The sequence below is a fragment of the Colias eurytheme genome, chromosome 9 (assembly GCF_061535395.1).
Source record: "Colias eurytheme isolate Ceu_HAF_F1 chromosome 9, ilColEury1 Martin Lab GWU primary, whole genome shotgun sequence".
NCBI classification, from domain to species: domain Eukaryota; kingdom Metazoa; phylum Arthropoda; class Insecta; order Lepidoptera; family Pieridae; genus Colias; species Colias eurytheme.
The window spans coordinates 11,890,579-11,912,386 of record NC_142988.1 but is presented as its reverse complement, the minus strand read 5'-3'; the positions used below and the strand labels follow the sequence as shown (position 1 = coordinate 11,912,386).

At 36.7% G+C, this 21,808-nt stretch overlaps 1 protein-coding gene across 1 annotated transcript; it reads left to right on the top strand.

Annotated features, from left to right (window-relative positions):
* Positions 1-532: 532 nt before the first annotated feature.
* LOC149906163 (uncharacterized) lies at positions 533-20,182 on the top strand. Its single transcript, XM_090105436.1, has 11 exons — positions 533-723; positions 3,328-3,369; positions 13,928-14,037; positions 14,580-14,771; positions 15,003-15,151; positions 15,402-15,591; positions 16,105-16,240; positions 16,468-16,621; positions 17,004-17,113; positions 18,368-19,776; positions 20,024-20,182. Exons 1-11 carry the CDS (start codon positions 693-695, stop codon positions 20,168-20,170), a joined length of 2,670 nt encoding a protein of 889 aa, XP_089961562.1. The 5' UTR covers positions 533-692; the 3' UTR covers positions 20,171-20,182.
* The last annotated feature ends 1,626 nt before the right edge of the window (positions 20,183-21,808 follow it).

Genomic DNA, 21,808 nt, shown 5'->3' with positions numbered 1-21,808 from the left:
ACGTATTGTAGATTTGTAGATACAATAAAAACAGCGTAAACTAATAAACACTTCACTTTAGAATAATTAATTTTGTACTTTGTACAACTTGTACTATATTATGTCAATTGTCATATGTCACCATATGTCAAAATATCAGCTGTTTTGTCTGTGTTGCCACATGTGTACTTGCGTTGCACGCAAAGACAAGACTTTTTATGGTGGGTTCAGACGCTTTCTGCCAAAGTGACATTCAACGAGAACAACTTGAGCACAAGCACGGGCACAAGCATGTGGGCTGCTTGTCAAGCTACTTGCCGGGCTACTTGCCAAGCTGCTTTCCACGCGTCTGAACGTACCATTATTAACTATTAATTACTAGAGTCTAGACCACATAGGAACCAATCAGAACATTAGTTTATTATGTATTATGCAGCTTCTAGTAAGACAAAAATAATGCATTACAACATGTCAAATTATTTGTGGTAGTTTAACTTAGTTTTATGATGTTAAAAATTAAAAATATTGTTTATGGTTAAACTGCAAAGTGCAAATGTCAAAACTTATTGAAGGTTGTCTGTCTTGTGTTTTCAAAAGTTCGAAAACTTTTTGAGCTTTTTGTTTTTTTTAATATTTATTTTATTATGTACGATTAAGGATTTAATGAGAAGAATATACCATCTACTATCTAGTTAATAACGAATTATTGTACAATGCACATTCATAACATTATGAAGAGAAGTAGTAAGTAACCATTTTAAAAGCTTTACTGCATCCCTTATCATTTCTATTTTCTAGAATAATTTTGAGCTGTAGCTGTATGAATATTTGTTTGAAAAATAAATTTAACTCAAGTCTTATTTGTATTATTTCGCTCGAATGCAGAATACCGTGCATAACAACTTTTAAAACACAAAAACCGCACAATGAATTAAAAAATATTTAAAAGCTTCATTTCATGAAATATCTAATCACACGCAAGGCATTTTGGGGTTTCTTTAGAGAACTGCCGCACGTATTATAGGTTTTTTGTGGGGGGAGGAGGGGGGGGAGGAGGGGGGGACCCTCCCACCAAAAGGGGAAAGTTAGGAAACCAATAGTTTTGGAGAAAATTCAATTTTCCTATTCTAACCTCAAAATGTATGGAATTGGTGTAAAATCATTTTAACTAAGCATTAGACGATAGTAACATATTTTACGATACATAAATAAAATACAAACAAGTTGTGAAAACCTATGTAGTTTTTTTTATTTGAGTGGGAATCGCCCTAAAGTCGCTTCTGGCACTCGCCGGCCGCTGCTGCGGCACGCTCGCTTCGCTCGCTAAGCTCGTGCGGCAGTTCAAATGTTAACCTAACACGCTCGTCGCTTCGCTCCTCGCTACCTATTTGGATATTAAAAATAAAAGTTTAATAGTTTTTTAACCTACGTAGATTTTTTTTAAGCTATTGCATAGCTTCTATCGCGGGCCTTGAGCGCGGGGACCGAATCCAGAAATTGCGTAACGAAAAACCTCACGCTCCCCACTCCGACGGGCACGGAGGTGTGGCTTGAAGGCATGCTATGCAATAGCTTTGCCGCGGCAGTCCCCGAGTGCCACACGTCTTTTTTGTTTGAGTGGGAATCGCCCTAAAGTCGCTTCTGGCACTCGCCGGCCGCAGCGTAAAGTCACAGTACAGTGAAATGGAACGTCATGTTCTGCTTTTTTTGCACAACAAAACGGATAAATGCACTTTTTCGCAAAAAAAATTATTAACTTTAAAAATTAATAACTAAAAAACTACAAGTTTCCTAACGATAATATTTTGGAATTACAATCTTACATTACCTAGCTAACTAAAAATATAAATATTTCCAACAAATTCGTGCGGCAGTTAACTAAAGCCAACCCGGCATTTTTATCATGAAATAGGTATAATTAAATTTTATTACATATTAATTACCATTTCCGTAATTTATATATGCAAGAATATTCAAAACTGACTAAAAAGATTAATATAAACTTCTAGTATCATGCTAAGTTACCATTTCTATAAGTTTATTTAGTTTTATTTACCAGGTCTCAATAGTTTTTTCTGTGGATTTATTGTTTTTTTTATATTTGCACCATATAGGCTTAGTAGCAAAACTACTTTACCAAAAATGTTGAAATTCTTTTTCAGTACAAAGAATTACATGTTCGGTACTGAATTAATTCTTTTTGGGTTGTTATGTTTGGCATTTAGACCGAAACGGGACTAGAATAATATAATAATCCCTAATAGAAGCAAGTTTCATAAAGACTCTTATTAACAGTTAGTCGCACAATATTGTGTTTTGTGAAAGTTGGGTAGGTTATAATAAAAATTGGCACGCAACAGATTTTTATGGCATTCATTGAATATTGAGAGTTATTATACATTGATATTGAAAACTTTAAATAATTGTCTGTCCATTATAGTGAGTCCAATTGGAAAATTATTTACCGAACAGTACTTAGGTACACACACCCTTTTGGACAGGTATAAATATCAATGAATTATATAGAACAATATGCAGATAACAATAATTAGTATCTGTCTCAAATGAATAAGTATTTTATGGAATTGGAGAAGTTTCTGTTTACTTTATTAAGAACTGGTGGTCAACTCTGTGAACACATATTTAACAAATCCAATAGTAAAAGAATTTTGAAATCGGTCAGTGGAATTTACACTTTACTGACCGATTTACATAGTGCATATTATAGAGGTTTATAAAATTATTTGCCTTCTTTTCTAAGATACAAGCTTTTCTGAAACCACTTCACAATCACAATCACTTTATATAAATTTTTATTTTGCTTTTCAAATAAGTTTTTGTCCGCCAATATTCAGCTAATAATATTTAAAATTTTCTAAATTAAATATACGCAAAAACCCTTGTCTTTTATAAAAGCTCAAATCGTGCCAAGAAATAGATTGGTAATTTCAAACAAAACTGCGATCTCTTCAAACAGTCAATTTCCGAGCTGCTTTCATGTTTCATCTAAAAATTTGCACGAAATTTTCGTATTTCCTCAACTGAAACGAACCTTTGGCTGTGTGTTAACCTTTCAGTTGAGTTTTGTGTTTATCTGTGGCACGGCAGTATCGCTCGAGTCATAGAGGGGTTCGCGCGCTTGCCGCGTAATTTCCCGCCAATATGATCGCGAGAGGTAATTTTTTTTTTATTAAAATAGAAAGTCAAGATATTTGTTTCTTGATATACACATATTATCAATATGGGCTAAAAGTTAAATATGTACATCGAATTGTAAACGTATTCTACGTTAAAAAGTTATTCAAATATTATCAAATATAAAAATGATAAATTATTTATTTGTTACAGTTTTAATTCTGTTCATCTTGGCTCACGTGGCGAAAAGTTTCGGTAAGTCTACTTGATTCTATTATTATTTATTTTAGTTTTATTTATTGAATGTATCGTAGGTATTCGTATGCGATCTGTTATGACAAAACAGCTATTGTAGATATTGAGAAAAATGTTTCATGATAAGGTACTTAATTAATAAATAGATTATTATTCTTTATTGCCTATAGTGTATAATTACGATTAAACTTAAATTTAATAAACAAAGAAATTACATTGAACCAGGTAACTACCTACTCACTAGGTTTTGGACATTACAAATAAAAATAGACGCAAGTAACGTTACAAGTTTGAAGTAGGTATAAGTTGTTAAAACTAAAATTAAAAACAGTCAAAAATAAATTTGCATTTTTATAATAGCTAGCCTGTATTATTAATATTAAACCATGAAATAAACACTTCACATTGTCTATCACAGTTATTATACCTACGCAGTTCTAAATGCTAAACGTAGTTTAAAATAATTTGGAAAATCCAAAAGTGCACGCCTCATAATTTTTTTTAAATAAATATTTATTAATTATTATTTTTGTTTATTTAATAACAATTAAACCACATCGAATCAGACCCTGAAAAATGAAAGGGTTCTATTCCTGAGCATACTCAAGCGTAAGAGAAAAAAAAAAGACTCGATTAGTAAAGTATTTCGGTCGCTATCGTGTTAACAAGAAAAAGGATCCGCACATACAGACACACGGACGTCCAAGACAGAACTTTTTTAAACTGTTTTTTAACTAGTTTAAATAACAAAAATGACATCAAAAATATCATGAACGTTAAATATAGTGTTTTTTCTTAATATGTGTGTGTATGTATTATCTTACAAGTGCAATGCATGATACATAAAGACATTTTAAGTTTGAAAAATCAGATGTTTTGCGCGAAGTGACAGTAGTACCCACCTCAACGCTTCGCTTATGAGGCGTGCAAAATAATTATACGTTTCCACAAAAAATAGTTTTAATTTATTTTCTATTCTCTTTGCAAGTATCGTCAAATGGGCGTACCCGGCGTTACAAATATTAATTTTGGACCTTCATAAAATGTATTCATTAGGCTAATTGCACTCCCCACTCGTATTATTAAACTTTGTTTCTATACTGAAACGTTTATTTACCTGTTTTATTATTTACTTTTCATTAAAGAGATTTTCAAAAATAGTCTCCTATTCTGTCGTATGCTAGTTTCTAATTAAATAGACACTACAATAGAATAATTTTATAATTATTAGCCTGTGTTTTCTTTTCATTTCATTATTTTAAGGTAGTTAGGAAACAAAGTAGTCGACTGACCGGTTGGCTTGGTTGGTAGTGGCCCTGCCTTCCAAGCCAGAGGTCGTGGGTTCGATTCCCACCCGGGGCAAATATTTGTGTGATGAACATACATGTTTGCTCTGTGTCTGGGTGTTAATTATCTGTATAAGTATTTATTTAAAAATTATGTATTTATGTTTATCAGCCATCTGGTTTCCATAACACAAGCGAAAGCTTAGAATGGGATCAGATTGATGGACAGGTGTGCCGTGTGTGAAAATTGTACTGAAATATAAAAAAAAAAGAGTTGTTTAAGTTTAATATCAGATTAAAAAGTTTGTAAGTGGAAAGTATAATTAAAAGTTCCTGAATGTAATTCATTTATATCTTATATATAAATTCTCGTGTCACAATGTTAGTCTGCATACTCCTCCGAAACGGGTGGACCGATTCTCATGAAATTTTCTGTGCATATCGGGTAAGTCTGAGAATCGGCCAACATCTATTTTTCATATGTACCACGGGCGAAGCCGGGGCGGACCGCTAGTAATTTATATAATTTATATATTTATTTTATAATACAAGGAAAATGCACGAGTAAGTTCCACTCTTCCAAAATAAATACATGACCCTGTAGATACTGTCCTGTCAGAACGTTCTCTTTACTACACTGTGTTCAGTGTTACTACCGAATGTTACCTACACAAAAAATAAATAACAAATCGATCAAAACGTTTCGCAGTAGCTTGATTACAAACCCTGTTACGAATTCAATTTTAGATAAACCTACGTACCTACCTAAGTATCTAGTACCTACCTACATAATACATATCTATATGTATTTTGTACCCTGTAGTGTAGATACTGTCCTGTCAGAACGTTCTCTTTACTACACTGTGTTTAGTGTTACTACCGAATGTTACCTACACAAAAAATAAATAACAAATCGATCAAAACGTTTCGCAGTAGCTTGATTACAAACCCTGTTACAAATTCAATTTTACATAAACCTCCGTTCCTACCTAAGTATAGCTAGTACCTAGTACCTACCTACATATAGATATGTATTATGTAGGTATATACCGACCAAATATAAAAGCCATGAAATAACAGACCATTCGACAATTCATCACTCAAATTAACTAATCCCTTCTTGGTTATCAAAGCAACTAGGGGCAAAGTAAGCGTTTACCTTGCTTCCAATCAATCAGATTGATTCGTTTGTAAACCCGGTTGGTATAAAATTTATCGTGTTGCGAATACACACCGACCTTATTTATTGACTCCGACGGTACAGTTCAAAGAGCAATTTTTGTGCCGTTTGTAGGATTTTGCGTAGTTTTGTTGCTATTTCAATTAGAGAGCAAATACGGGATGATATGTGATGGATGTCAAATTGATTAATTTATTGTTACTCTTTATAAAACTATCGAAAGTTTTTGTGTCGCGTTATATGTGGGCGTTATTTGCGAGAATATTAATTTAAAAAGAACGGAATTATGTATTGTAACTTTCACATATAAAAAAAAACTAATAACGACACAAATAGGTACGTAAAAATACTAAAAGTCATATGATATTTTATAATGTAAAAAAAATTTACCTCACTAAAATAAAGCCAAGGATATTCAATATTTTGTCAATACAAAGTAAATAGCTAGCTTACAGTTAGTCATAAATATCGAGAGAACAGTGGTAAATTCAGCCTTCCGATTTAAAATCTGTTAGGTTATTTGTTACTCTATTACAATTTTTATTACTAATGGCTTTAGAGCCTCCCATATTTCCGTTTTTGTTAGATTTTTCTGTCTTTGTCGTTAGTAAATAACTGCTTACTTACGAAATATAGTAAGTATTCTATTTTCAATAAACCCGAAGCATAGATTTCTTAATAGTCAATGAATATACTACACAATATTCATGGGAGAACAGCAACAAACTTGTAAGTAATAAACGCGCTGAAATTTCATACACTGCTGTACCATACCTATCGGAAAGTTACTTCCTCCAATATTGTTAAGGAAGCTTTTATTAAGAATTTACGGTAAAGTTGTAAGCTCCGTGCAGCGTCTCCGCATAATTTAGCCGTTGTATACTTAGTCAAGTTGGTGCCCAGATTGTCTTTTAGTTGAGCTACTCTCGTGTTTTCGGTAAGAAGGTACTAATTAGTTTTACGAAGAGGTATTATTTCATACAAAGTTATTACAAAAACGACCATAATGTAGTGGTTAACAAAATGTTGAAAAATTATGCTGAAGGTAGATATTACGATAGTTTTCGGCACCCTTAAAGCTAGAAGTTGCATCAAAAGCGCTGCTTTCGTGCGGGCTCGACACAGTTCTACTTTAACAGAAACGTTTCAGAGTTTTGAGTAAACACTGCATTCTCATATTTCTTTTGAACTCAAGACAACGTTGAAATGCAAAAGCTATCCAAAACAACGTTCAAATGAAAAAAAACCGGCCAAGTGCGAGTCGGACTCGCGCACCGAGGGTTCCGTACAAATAAGTTTAAAATTATGTATTAAAAAAAAATATTATGTGATGTAACTAAAAATTTATGGTTTTCGTAATTTTTCCTTTATCTATGCTATAAGACGTTGCTTCGTACCAAATTTCAAGATTCTAAGTTCACGGGAAGCACCCTGTAGGTTTTGATTCCCTGGCAAGTGTCGAAAATTTGCGGCTGTATCTTTTGATTGCGTTGGCTTAGAAGCTTGATTTTTTCACAGTTTCAAGGGACAGTAGACCTGAGTAATTGATATAAATTTCAGCTTCATACTTCCACCCGTTCCTGAGAAAAAGGGTCTTGACAGACGGACGGACGGACGGACGGACAGACGGACAACAAAGTGATCCTATAAGGGTTCCGTTTTTTCCTTTTGAGGTACGGAACCCTAAAAATTAAAGCCAAATTATGTTGGATACGAGACCTATTTAATATTTATACAGCCTTTTGTTATATATACGTTCATTAACATATTACAGGCGATAATGTTACCTCTTTTCTTAAATTATGTGTCTCTTAAAAATAAGATTCTTCAGATTTGACTCCAATATTTGGCTTGTTAAGAAACAAGTTAGGTAACAACATTATTTCTCAGTTATTATGAAGGTAGAAGCATGAAGTAACTAAGTTTTAAGCCTCTGCCTACGTGTCTAGCATGACATTGCGAATTTTTAAGATTCAGTTTTTCAGGACTTGTTATATTATTAGTCATTTATTAAACTTTGTTAAGATTGTATGTGTTTTTCCACGTTTTTTTTATGTCCTATCATAATAATTTAAGTAACCGCTTTTTTATATAACATAAAACGATGGAAATTTAAATGTTCCTATAATTTTTTTGGGGTAGGTATAAAAATTATAATCGATGTAATTAAATGAATTTGTCTTACAACCTGCAGCTACTAGCTGCATGATGTCGAGTCAATTCTAAAATTATGTTTCGTGAACTATACGTGTTTTGGCTCAAATTGAAGTATTATTATGTAAATATGCACTGCTCAATATGACTAATAAATATTAGCAGAACGGAACGTTGAAAGGAAGCCATACAGAAAACTGTAATTTTACATTGAATCAATATGTACAAAAGATAGAAAAAGCACGGAAGTTTCAAACTGTATTCGTTTTGGAAAATATTTTATTCTGAAGTAATTTATATACATATTTACAAACATTCTATTTCACCTGATTTGATTTGTATTTACTCATACCGGAAATTTAAATCGAGAGAACTTAACGTGGGCGTTTTTAAATGTCTTCAAACCGTTTCAAAGTACTAAAAAGGATCATGCGGTATCATAAAATCAAATATTTATCTGTAAAATGTCGTAAATATATTTCATAGAAATAATACCTACTAAAAGCATTTTAAATTAACAGGAAATATTTAACATTATGTATTCACGTTCCTTTGAGCATTTCAACTCTGTTAAGAAATACGCTGCAAATATGAAAGATAAGTAATTCAAGAAAGCAAATCCACTGCAGTGCTTTCTGAAGTAAAAATATCGGTCCAAAGTTAAATCTGATAAGGCGAGTAAATACTCCTTACTATTTGAATTTCTATTTCAAGTAAACTCTACGTTCTTAGTGATCTTATTACTTGCGAGATCACAAACATTTTCGTCACTAGACGCTAATACCTACTTGACCTAGAATTTTAATTTCTCGCGTAAGAAAGAACGGAATAAAATGTAAACTCCACTCAAGGAAAATGTTGTTACATTTCTTTTGGACACTTAAATTGAAAATGACGTGTTTTTATTTTATTTTTTTCTAAAATAATAAATGATGCTAAAATTCACATACTTCCCTATTTAGACCGGGAGATACTGACACAAAATTTCGAGTCATTTGTAACAGGATGGCGGTTCTACAGGGGTCTTAGTACGCAATGACAAAAAGAAAAACGATGGTGTGAACGCTGGTACCGGCGGCTTAGTCGCGTGGGCGTTAGTCGAACTCGTCGGAAAATAGCGAAAGTCAAACGATTTGTAACAGTATGGCACTTATTTTTCCTGTAAGTTTGAGGATCAACAAATATAAATACAAAATTTCAAAGATCTATGTGTTGGAAATCTTCACTTATATAAATTAATAATAAATTAAGTTTTCAAGTATGACAGCACTTTTTCCCCCTACTAGAAGTATGGCAAATATAATAATGGTCACATTTTATCAAATACTCTCCAAAAATCCAAATGCAATACTGGTACAAAAAGTTTGGCGAAATAAAAAATTTTTGCAGATTTTCGGCGGTATGGCGACCATTTGGAATCGTCCGAAAAGTATGGCATGGTGATTTTCGTAAATGGCTGCACGACAATAGTTACCTGTGCAAAAGTTAGCCTGGTACAAATGGTTGAATAATTGTTTTATTTAAATCAACACATTCGCGTCGGTATGGCAGGCTGTAAGTCACACCGGAAAAGTATGGCATGACACTACCGCCTACTTCTTTTTTATGGGCTATCGGTAAATTCTAAAATTTTTGTGTTACAAATCGTTTGACTTTCGCTATTTTTCCGACGAGTTCGACAAACGCCCACGCGACTAAGCCACCGGTACCAGCGTTCACACCATCGTTTTTCTTTTTGTCATTGCGTACTAAGACCCCTGTAGAACCGCCATCCTTGTTACAAATGACTCGAAATTTTGTGTCAGTATCTCCCGGTCTAATTCTCCAGTGAATTAAATAAATAATGAAGTTTCGCTAAAAGTGTGGTTTTACCTGAAAATGTCAGCATGGGTCAGGTATTAATAGGATCATCTTATCTATACTAATAGTATAAAGCTGAAGAGTTTGTTTGTTTGTTTGTTTGAACGCGCTAATCTCGGGAACTACTGGTCCGATTTGAAAAATTTTTTCGGTGTTAGATAGCCCATTTATCGAGGAAGGCTATAGGCTATATATCATCACGCTACGACCAATAGGGGTGGAGCCACGGGGGTGAAACCGCGCGGAGCAGCTAGTATGATTTACTTCGTAAAGTATCATTGTATATAATGTTATTATTAGATTGACCTATAATTAAAAATATAGATACGTAAGACAGAATTTCCAAGATTTACTATTGACCTAAGCAGCGTCCTCCAGTCGAGGATGCTTATAGTTTCGAGATAGAATCTTAAATGACACGCTGACTCATATAAAACCGCTATCTCATCGTAAGCATTGTCAATCCAGATTGTATCAAACTTAAGTACTATAACGATAGTGCCACAAAGGAGCCCGTTCCCCTGTGTGAGTTCAAAGTAACCAGGAATCCAAATAACATTATTTTATTTGAGTACCTGGATCGAGGTATATGTAATTTTAAAAATCAACCTTGCATGCACTGGCAAGCAAGGTAGATACCTTCATTCTATATACAGGGTGTCCCACTATTGGTATACTAAGCGCGAAGGGCCTTGTAGTTTTGCATACACTGATCACGTAAAAAATACTGAAACAACAAAATTACGTCAAAAATTTTTTGCTAAATTTTTCCTGAAAATCCATGTTTTCTTCTCTAGCTTCATGCAGCCGGTATATACCGCTTCTCTAATGTGAGCATTTTGTCTATGAAAACATAATCTTAAACGATAGCTCACGTGCTGGTGGCAAAGTTGGGCGGGTTGCTTGTTATGGGTGTACACATAGAGTTTTAAGAATTCATCTATTTGAAAAAAAAATGCGTCTGGAATTTTATAAGTATTTTTTACGTACTCAGCGTATGCAAAACTATAACCTCCATTGAGCTTAGTAAACCAACAGTGGGACACCCTGTATATAGTATACTGGAAGATTTTTTTATTCATATTTGGAATATAGAAATTGAGCACATTTTTATCAACAAAAGAAAAAAAAATAGAAAAAGACATGGTGAGCCAGAAAGAAAATCCGGACATTCCATCCACTTCGATATTTCGCAATCTGAGACTGCATTTAAACTCAACACTCAATGAAATGGATAAATGAATTCGTAAGTCGGTAAAGGTGATCGAGTCGGTTCCCACCGGAGGCCTGGTGCACGAATTATTGATGGCCACTCGTCGAGGTGCCGCCGCTTCGAGGGGTTTTATTTCTATCTCTCCCTTTACTACGCAACGCCGCAAAAATGCCGTCGTTAGCTAACGATTCAGATAGAATTCTCTTTTTTAAACAACTCCCCACTTGGGAGGATTTTTGGAGGACGCTTTTCCTAATTGCATAACTGAAATTTAATGTTTTTGAGGATTGAAAATACAGAACACATGAAATTTCTTACACAACATTTTTTTTATATATTTTTATACCCTACCTATTCTTAAAGAAAATAACGATATTCATTTCTATTAAAAATAGAAAGGATAAAATGTAAAATTTAATAAAAGTTATAAAAATTCACAACTCTGAGCGAAATTTTTAGACATGCTAATCCTAAAATATAATATGAACCACTTATCGCTACTTGGATTTGCAGAATCGTAAATGTGGTGATATAACAGTGTCAATATAGGATCTCGGATCAGAATTAGGGATAATCCCAATAGATTTGAATGGAATCCGTCCGTTCGTAGCAATGGTTGCGAATTATTTATCATGCCTGATGCTATTTGCACCTTATCGGGATACGTCGCAGAAAACTCGACGGCAATGGAGATATAAATGATATTTGAGAAAATAAGATTCTGTAAGTTGTGAATTGGATAAGTTTAATTATAATTTTCGAAATTTTGCTTTTAAATGCTCTTAATAGTTACAATCTTGTGGTTGGGCAACTATAAAGGATAGTTCACGAATTATGAAGTTGACTAAGTTAGGCGACAGTCCGGAGTTATCATAACATAAGCTGAAATTTTAAGTGAGCTTTCAGGTTCAAATCTGAAAGTATGATGAAGTATCGAAAAATACTTAAAGAATAGCTTTTGTATTTTTATGCCACTGAATATATATTAGTAGTCTCTTAAAATATGTCCTTTTGATTCAACTATACTGTTCAAGTTTCCAATGATAAGCTTATTGAACGATCGTACGAAATTTAAGCATATTCTCTTTAGGGAAGTTTTAAAATTCCCATCCTACTTTGACTACATAAATCATGAGCGCGATTCGCGCTCGACCAAGTGGAAGAATCTCACCTTTAAATCCCTTATCCATGACCCTATCTTCAGAAGGGAATGTTGCAATAAATCCGCGAGCGGGCCAAGTTGCCGCCATGAATAATGTAGGCGATCACCTGAGATGCGACACATTAAAACCTCGTTGGCTGTACTTTATGGCACTTAAGTCAGTTTGGATACTGCTCTATTAGATATGCTCGATGGCTAATTGCGTTGGAGGAGCGCAGATAAAGCGCGGTTTTGTTTCGCATACTGCATCTTATGATAATCTATAATAGAATGATAATTTTTTAGGAATGGTCTGTCCCTTTTTTATACATTTATATATGTATAAGATAATAAAATGTACATGAACTTGGAAAAAGACGCAGACTACTTTTATTACGGAAACAACAATCGTAGCGCAATAGGGGATGAGTATAACTTTTGCTAATATATATTTAAGCGTTGTCTGCCGTATTTGAAATAGTTGCTTTCCAAAAATATGTAGTATTTTTTCCAGCGGCATTCTAATAACTTTTGAACTCGTTTTGATAATAATCAACATAGATTTTTTGCCATTCGTTATTCGTAGCTGTTCTATTCAACCGACGCTTTTAAGTAATTTACATACTATATTTTATTCATAGCGTTTATTTTAGGAGAAATTCTAATATTATTGACGCCAATAGCTGGCACGCATCCTCAACTTTACATACGATAAAATTCTCAAAAGTTTCAGACTGCATCCAGCTTCTGAGGTTATTATCTTCTGAATTATTCATCGACCTTTCTGATGTTTGTCATCTCTACATTTGTTGGATTTTAGACCATAAAGTTTTGTAGAACTGAACTGATAAGAGAATTTTCAGTTATTGAACAGACTCAGTATTGGATACATTTATGAATGTTGGATTTGTGTGTATTGATTCCATTTAATTGATTAATTGGCACATTTAAACAAGATTGAGAAATAAGGCATATAAGGAACTATAAAATCTAGAATCTTTTGATTATGGAATTGTTTTGGGCTCACTTAAGCGGAGAAGGCATGTATCCCTAAAATTTAATATTACAATGGACCTGCTTTTGATAGGAAATTTCTCCTAACTGGAACAAAGCACAAGTAGAATTGGCCAGTATAATTTCATACTGCATGTATGTGTCTTAACAGGTATCAAGTACCATTGCAACTAATGGCGAATTAAACACAATTCTACAATTTGCCGTCTTGGAGCATTGAGCCGTTGATACACTACTAAATAAATATGAGTTATGTGCCAACATGATTATACGGAAATGCCATCCAAGCCTACCCTGTTATCATATCAGATATCTGATTAATCTTCAGTTCGACACAATCCATACATGATGCCTCAATTGATTGATGTTCCCTCCGGCTCTGCATAGCTATTTGTCATAATTTGATGATGTCGTTACCGCAGGCTGTGTAGTGCTTTAATGGCATAGGTATGACAATGTGGTATCGATTGATGATAAATGTACCGTGAAGTGTTCAAACGCTTCGGTGGCGGCGTTATTTACGCGACGTATTAGTTCGATAATGATGTTTTAATCATGTCCGTAAGCACATTTAGTATACTCAATTAAGTAACTTTTGTACTAACTTTCTTTTTACATTTAATTTAATATCATATATGACTACTCCACCCGTTAACGTAATTTTACCATACATTTGGGAAATATTATTTTAACGAAAAGTTTATTTGCAGACTCTACAAATATTGTGTTCACAATAATAAGTCAATCGGAGCCTTATCATGCGAGCGTCGCAAGTCGGCTCAAAATGGATATTGAGAACCAAATATATGAGTTAGAAGGGGTAAGTTGAGCTTACTGTTATTTACGGCAAATGAATATTATGACTTACTTATTCATCCCTTGATAGTTGATACTACCGTGTTAGAGATATGAAAATACACTATAAATCATATTTTATTATTAGAAAGTTTGTTAGTTTGTTACTTTTTTGTCGGAACATATTTTTGCCAAAGCTTTGAAGCATAGCAGGCAAGCTGTGGATTGCAACTAATTAACGATATCTCATGCATTTATATTAGCCATAACGCTCTCTTCTCTTACATAAAATAATTTTTATTTTTGCCTAACGGATCTTAGTCGTCCATAACAATTAATGTACATAATAATTCAATAAAGGATATTTTATTTTATTTTATTTATTTATTTATAAAACTATAAAAAAAATCTGCCACAAAGTTTCGTATTATTTTAATTATTATCTAGCGGGATGCAAAAGTGCACTTAACGCACGAAGACACTACCCAAACACTTCCTTTGCTTATATAAAATGTTCTGTCCAAAATTTCTTGGCCAACTTTTCCAATTAGCTCCATTATTGTGTAGCGGGAAGCAAAAGTGCACATAACGCACGAAGACTTCGCAGTGCCGGGAGCGTGGACGATCATACCGTTGCTCAGACCACTAGTCACCAAATATAAGGGGAGTGACGTACGGTGGGTGGTATTCGTGGAGCCGCATACCGCTGTAAGGTGTGGGAAGCTGGTTGATGCGCTTGGTGTAGCGGATAAACAGAAGGTAGGAGTTAGAGGGTTTTAATTTTAAAGTAAAAATATGGAGATAGGTTACCAACACAACATTCGATCTTCAAAAACGGCACACTAACGCACTCAGGATTAGACGTCGAAGTGAGATAGAAAAATTTGCCATTTTTGGACGTTTGGTATTTGGACGTTTCTAAATGGTAATATGAATATCATCTTTTTAAGTACCTATTCGATCGTATAAAATCTTAATTATTTGTGACAGGACACAATGTGGATAGGTTATCCTCTAAGTGATGATGAACCAACTATAATTCATCACTTCACGGTTTTCGAAGAGCTAGAAGAAGATGGTGGATTCGTGTATCCGAACTTTGCTAGTGGATTTGCAATGAGGATGGAATTAATTGAAAGGTATGAATCGAAACTCTGCATAAACTTCTTAATTCTGAAAAATAACGATTATTGATTTGTATAATAATGAATGCATAGAAATTAAATCATTGTAGTCTTTAAATATGTTGTCGTTGCTTTAAATAGTATTTGCTCCTTTCATTAGTATAAACACAGCAACTATTTGCATATCGTATTGTTTAAGACATGCTTTTCTAAAATCGACTCCCCTTTCTATATTTAAGTAGATTAACTCTTAGTCTTTTTCCAGTCTCGTAAACAAAATCGAAAGTGGCGAAAGGCAACTAGAAGCAGATTTCTCGATAGACCCGGCGTTTGAACTAGCTCGGTTTGTGTACGGGTCCAAAGACCAGCGTGGTCCTCTACTGACTCCAGACCTTAGTTTCTGTGTCGTCTCCATGGATAATTGTGCTACGTATCCGAGGCAGTTTGAAACTTGTGTGAGTATGGTTTGCAATTAAACTATGGAATTATTATTGTTGTATCGATGCGTTAAAGTTTGAAAGCTGTTTGAAATTATTGAAGATAGAAGAAGAAGAATTATGAAGCTGTTTGATATAGAGTTAAATCTTCCTTTGTTCTTTACATATTACAAAATTCGACTCCGAACAATGATGCAGACTGTCTAAATTATTTTCCCAAAAAAGATATTGAGTATTAAAATAATTCCTAGTCGAATTGAACATTGTGCAATGATTAAAAACTTCTCAAGATTATCTTCTCTATATACTTATCCTTTTTTGCTGACAGTGCCCAATCCCTGATCAATTACCTACTATAATTTTTTTAAAAATTTAGAAATTAGAGTTTTAATGAAAATGTCCAAATCGACTGCCAACAACGACTTTACATTTCCGAAATAAACTTTCTCTTCAAAAACTATCAGCCAAAACAAAGGAACTTTTCGAAATGACCCCCTGAAACTTGTGGAAATAACCCCAAACCATCGGCAGGGCAGTGCGATACCTGAAAGCGCGGTATACTTCGCAGTGAAGACGTGGAGCGGCTTTCATGAATCACGAGCTCGGGTCGTCAAGAAGACCTGGGGCAAGCATGTCACTAATCTGCACTTTTTTAGCGATCTGGAAGGTGGGTTGTTAATGAAATGATGAGATATAAAGTATGAAGTAATAAAAAAGAAGATAATGAAATGATATAAAAAAATTATGAATCGCCCATTACAAAACTTTGCCTAAAATATGCGTAGGCAGTTTTGCTTCGGTCTTTAGTTTGGCGTAAATAGATTCACTATTTGTTATTTTACATTTATGACAGAACCCTATAAGTATGAATTTAATTTATTATTATTTCAACAGATCCAACATTACCATCTACGAATCTCGGAATACCAAATACCAAAACGGGTCACTGTGCCAAAACGATCGCCATTTTGAAAGAAGTGCTGCGAAGGGTTGAGAAGATGCCGCAGATCAAGTGGATATTCTTAGCTGATGATGATACCATTTTGGGGTGAGTTTTAGCGTAAAAAATATATATAAACTATGCCTTCTTACTTGAGCTATTATTTCATCAAATAAAATTATTGATATAAAAAAGACTATTTTTGCAAACATTATTACACATACATATTTTGTTCTTAAGTACCTATTAATTGTCTCCTCCTATTCCATTGCACAATTATTTCTTAATAAATAAATTTCTACTGAATATTTTTACGTTTTACAATTATGTAAATAAAGCTATAGAGTTTACGCACACGCCCGCACGCACGCACATACGTGTCCGTACGCAAACTTACACACACACACACACACCTAAACACAAATACAAGTCAGTTTTAAATAAATTTATGCTTCATTCTAATCAGAATATTTATTTCCTTTTTCATTAGTGTGCGAAGACTATGTGAAGTGCTGAGCTGTTACCGTGGAGGTGGTGACGTCACCATACTGGGCGAGAGATATGGATACGGCTATGGAAAAACTGAGACGGCTAGTAAAGGTAATTTAATTCTTTTATTTACATGAAATAAAAATTTTCTTTTGAATGAAGAACTTTTTCAGGCCTGCTTGTCATTTAAGGTATGTTCACTCATTACTATTATGAATGTACAGTTTAAAATCGACTTTGAATAAATTCAAATCATAAATATAATTTTTCACGTCCTTACTCTGTTCAACAATGGAATAATTATTATTTATGTTACTGGAATAAACCGGCAAATACTATCAAATAAATATATTATCTCGAGTTTACATCCGCATTGAAATTGACATTGAATTAGTAATTTTTTTCTCAATAATAATAGTGATGTTTTTCTCTATATTCATATCGCCGTCATCTGGTTGAATTTGTTATTTGATTGAGTGACTAGCGCGTTCATTAAATGACGACATTCAGTTTAATGACTAGGCCGAAAGTTGATTAAACAAGTCAAACTCAACGTCCAATTAGTTAACGCATTTTAATAGCGGATATAACGCTCGGCATACTGTAATATGCTGCGAATTTACTTTTTCCAACTAACTTGTACCATCTCTTTTTTATGCGGGCGGAGTGAGCGGAAACGTGTGATGTCGCTTCGACGCACCATACGTTGATTAAGGGCCGGCGCAAATATAGCGAGGCGCAGCGCAGCGCATTTTCATAGTCAAATTATTATCGGCATTGTCCTCGTTAAAATAATATTCAAAATTAAATTAGGTACAACAATTTATTCCCGTAGCGCGTGACGCGCTACTCCGCATGCACCCGCTTTCGGTCGCCGCCGGCCGCTGGCCGCGCCACCGACACGCTCACGCGGCACTCAAATTTCGTCAGCCCAAATGTTCTGTTTCTTTTTCTCAACTCTTTTTTATACAAGTAATAAAAAAACATGTCCCAATCCATAATTTTATTCACGATTGTACACGTGTATCTCTCGAAAAATTTCAAAACGAATCACGATGAGTGCGTCAAGTAAGCGAACGAAGACTCGAGCGTCTGCGCGCGCTGGCGCGGGTATGCGCGGGCATGCGCTTCGCTATATCTGCGCCAGCCCTTAGATTAGCTGTAAAAATATTTATTGAAGTGAAAACGCGTTGAGCACTTTTTCTGTAATGGGTATAAATTCTTAAACTCGCGTCAGGACACGTGACCTGATCGAAGAAGCGTAAGACGGATACCATTCCAAAATATCAAACATGCTCAACGTTAATAATCAAGTTTTCACTTCTGCCGGCACTCCCGGAGTGCAACCCGTCTTTTTTTTCATAGGCTATGACTACATAACCGGCGGCGGCGGCTCCGCGCTGAGCGTGGGCGCGGCGCGGCTGCTGGCGCGCTGCGGCTGCGCGGCGACACACGCGCCGGACGACATGTCGCTGGGCGCGTGCGCGCTGCGCGTGCGCGTGCCCGTCACGCACTCGCCGCTGTTCCACCAGGTGCGGCACTATACACACCGCTCCTGTATACAGTGTGTACACTACTGCGCGGCGACACACGCGCCGGACGACATGTCGCTGGGCGCGTGCGCGCTGCGCGTGCGCGTGCCCGTCACGCACTCGCCGCTGTTCCACCAGGTGCGGCACTATACACACCGCTCCTGTATACAGTGTGTACACTACTGCGCGGCGACACACGCGCCGGACGACATGTCGCTGGGCGCGTGCGCGCTGCGCGTGCGCGTGCCCGTCACGCACTCGCCGCTGTTCCACCAGGTGCGGCACTATACACACCGCTCCTGTATACAGTGTGTACACTACTGCGCGGCGACACACGCGCCGGACGACATGTCGCTGGGCGCGTGCGCGCTGCGCGTGCGCGTGCCCGTCACGCACTCGCCGCTGTTCCACCAGGTGCGGCACTATACACACCGCTCCTGTATACAGTGTGTACACTACTGCGCGGCGACACACGCGCCGGACGACATGTCGCTGGGCGCGTGCGCGCTGCGCGTGCGCGTGCCCGTCACGCACTCGCCGCTGTTCCACCAGGTGCGGCACTATACACACCGCTCCTGTATACAGTGTGTACACTACTGCGCGGCGACACACGCGCCGGACGACATGTCGCTGGGCGCGTGCGCGCTGCGCGTGCGCGTGCCCGTCACGCACTCGCCGCTGTTCCACCAGGTGCGGCACTATACACACCGCTCCTGTATACAGTGTGTACACTACTGCGCGGCGACACACGCGCCGGACGACATGTCGCTGGGCGCGTGCGCGCTGCGCGTGCGCGTGCCCGTCACGCACTCGCCGCTGTTCCACCAGGTGCGGCACTATACACACCGCTCCTGTATACAGTGTGTACACTACTGCGCGGCGACACACGCGCCGGACGACATGTCGCTGGGCGCGTGCGCGCTGCGCGTGCGCGTGCCCGTCACGCACTCGCCGCTGTTCCACCAGGTGCGGCACTATACACACCGCTCCTGTATACAGTGTGTACACTACTGCGCGGCGACACACGCGCCGGACGACATGTCGCTGGGCGCGTGCGCGCTGCGCGTGCGCGTGCCCGTCACGCACTCGCCGCTGTTCCACCAGGTGCGGCACTATACACACCGCTCCTGTATACAGTGTGTACACTACTGCGCGGCGACACACGCGCCGGACGACATGTCGCTGGGCGCGTGCGCGCTGCGCGTGCGCGTGCCCGTCACGCACTCGCCGCTGTTCCACCAGGTGCGGCACTATACACACCGCTCCTGTATACAGTGTGTACACTACTGCGCGGCGACACACAACTAACAAACAACAAAAAAAACCAGCTTCACACCCTATAATTTTACAAGTCAATAAATATCAAAAACTAATCACACGCAATTTTGAAACTTCTCTCCACCATAACATCCTAAACGCCAGAACAGAACCTAAATAAACAAGCACGATAACATCCCCAACTTAAAAAAAAAAATGTAATCTCCTACAGGCCCGACCACAAGACTACCCGCGCGAAGTGCTAGCTCGAGACAGGCCGGTATCCTTCCACCGCCTCCCGCGTGAACCTGTTAAAGTCTACGCGGCGTGGTTCCAACACGATGACCTAGCTCTTAGTAGTTTTAGGGACGAACTGTGAAATTAATTAGATTGTATGCAAAAGAAGAAAAATACATTGTTCTACGTGACACTTTCTCCGTTTTATTGTAAAAACTTAAATTGTCCTGATTGAAATCCAGACTTAAAAGTGGTTTAATTTGGTATAGAGGTTTAAACATGTCTTTGTCTATGGTTTAACGCTAAAACATGTTTTGCAATGGCTGGCGTCCACTAGGCGGATCGGGCCGGGCCGTATCGCAACGCAAAATTATGCCTATGTTTTGTATGAAACATCGTTCATTAGCGACGGATCGGGTCGGGGCGGGCCGCAACGCATTAGCGGATATCGCTTCGCAGGCGGATTTCTGCCGGCGGTGCGCTGCGGCCCGGCCCGCCCCGACCCGTCTAGTGGACGCAGGCAGGCGGATGTGAGCGGCGAGCGTCTGTTAGATAAAATCCGCCTAGGCGGTCCGCCGCGCCCCGTACAGGTGGACGCAGGAGCAAACAGCGCGTCCATTAGAGACGGCCCGTTGCGATGCGACCCGCCCCGATCCGTCTCTAATGGACGCCTAGCATAATAAGACTTTTACTTAGTCCATGGTTTTGATATATTTTAGACCCTGTTTTTTAGTCTGTGTTTTGTAATGAGACGGAAAATGTATGATTGTAATGATATTATGTGTTACCGGGTGTAGATACCAACACAATAAGCGATATTCAAAAAAGGCACACTAAAGCACAAAGTAAGTTAGCATGATTTCGCTATCGTAAGCGAAAAACGGATTACTGAAGTAAATTCGACGTGCTACTTCCGAAGCGCTAATAACATATCTACCTTTTACTTATAATATCATTGTATGATTGTATGTTTTATATTAAACTAGCGGTCCGCCCCGGCTTCGCCCGTGGTACATATTTACGTTTTCTCTACATAAGAACCATCCTCGTACTTCAAGGAATATAATAAAAAAAGAATTATCGAAATCGGTCCACCCGTTCTCGAGTTATGCGCTTACCAACACATTTTGCGATTCATTTTTATTGTATAAGAATAAAGACATTTTAAATAAAAAAAAATGTTGTATTTTAATACGCTTCGAATTATTCTGATGTAAGGTATTCACTTGCCCGATTCACTCTACCGAAAAATGTTTAGAAAATTTATGTTTTTAATATTTTATAATAAGTGGTTCATATTTTATGTAACTCGAATAAAAAGCTTTCTGATTTTATTTAGATTGAAACTAATTTTTGACAATGTTAGTTATTAGGTTTTAAAAATACGATTTTATTGAAACATTCCAATAAAAAATATTAATTAGGTACTAATCAAGTGATGCTTTATATATTATTTTGTTATTTTAGCAACATTAAGTTCTTATATAAATATACAACGAGTTTATGTAATGTTGATGTGCTTGTGATAGCACGTTTGTACTTATATTAATTTTATAATATAATAGTTATAAATAAATATGTATTATGTGCCAGTATTTGTGTAGATAAAGTACATATCAGTTGTGTTTTAAATAAATTTAATATTTTTATACTTTGGTGTTTTATTTATCAAATACCTATTTAAGAGACACAGGTTTCTACTTCAAATATAAAAAAAATACCTAGTTATTGTTTATACAGTAGAAAAATTATAGTTTTAAAAAGCTTAGTAGAATGAATG

Coding starts and splice junctions, on each gene's coding strand:
- LOC149906163 (XM_090105436.1), top strand. CDS start 693: ATGCACATTCATAACATTATGAAGAGAAGTA. Junction 3,370..13,927: donor TCACGTGGCGAAAAGTTTCG/GTAAGTCTACTT, acceptor GTTTATTTGCAG/ACTCTACAAATATTGTGTTC. Junction 14,772..15,002: donor GTGTAGCGGATAAACAGAAG/GTAGGAGTTAGA, acceptor TATTTGTGACAG/GACACAATGTGGATAGGTTA.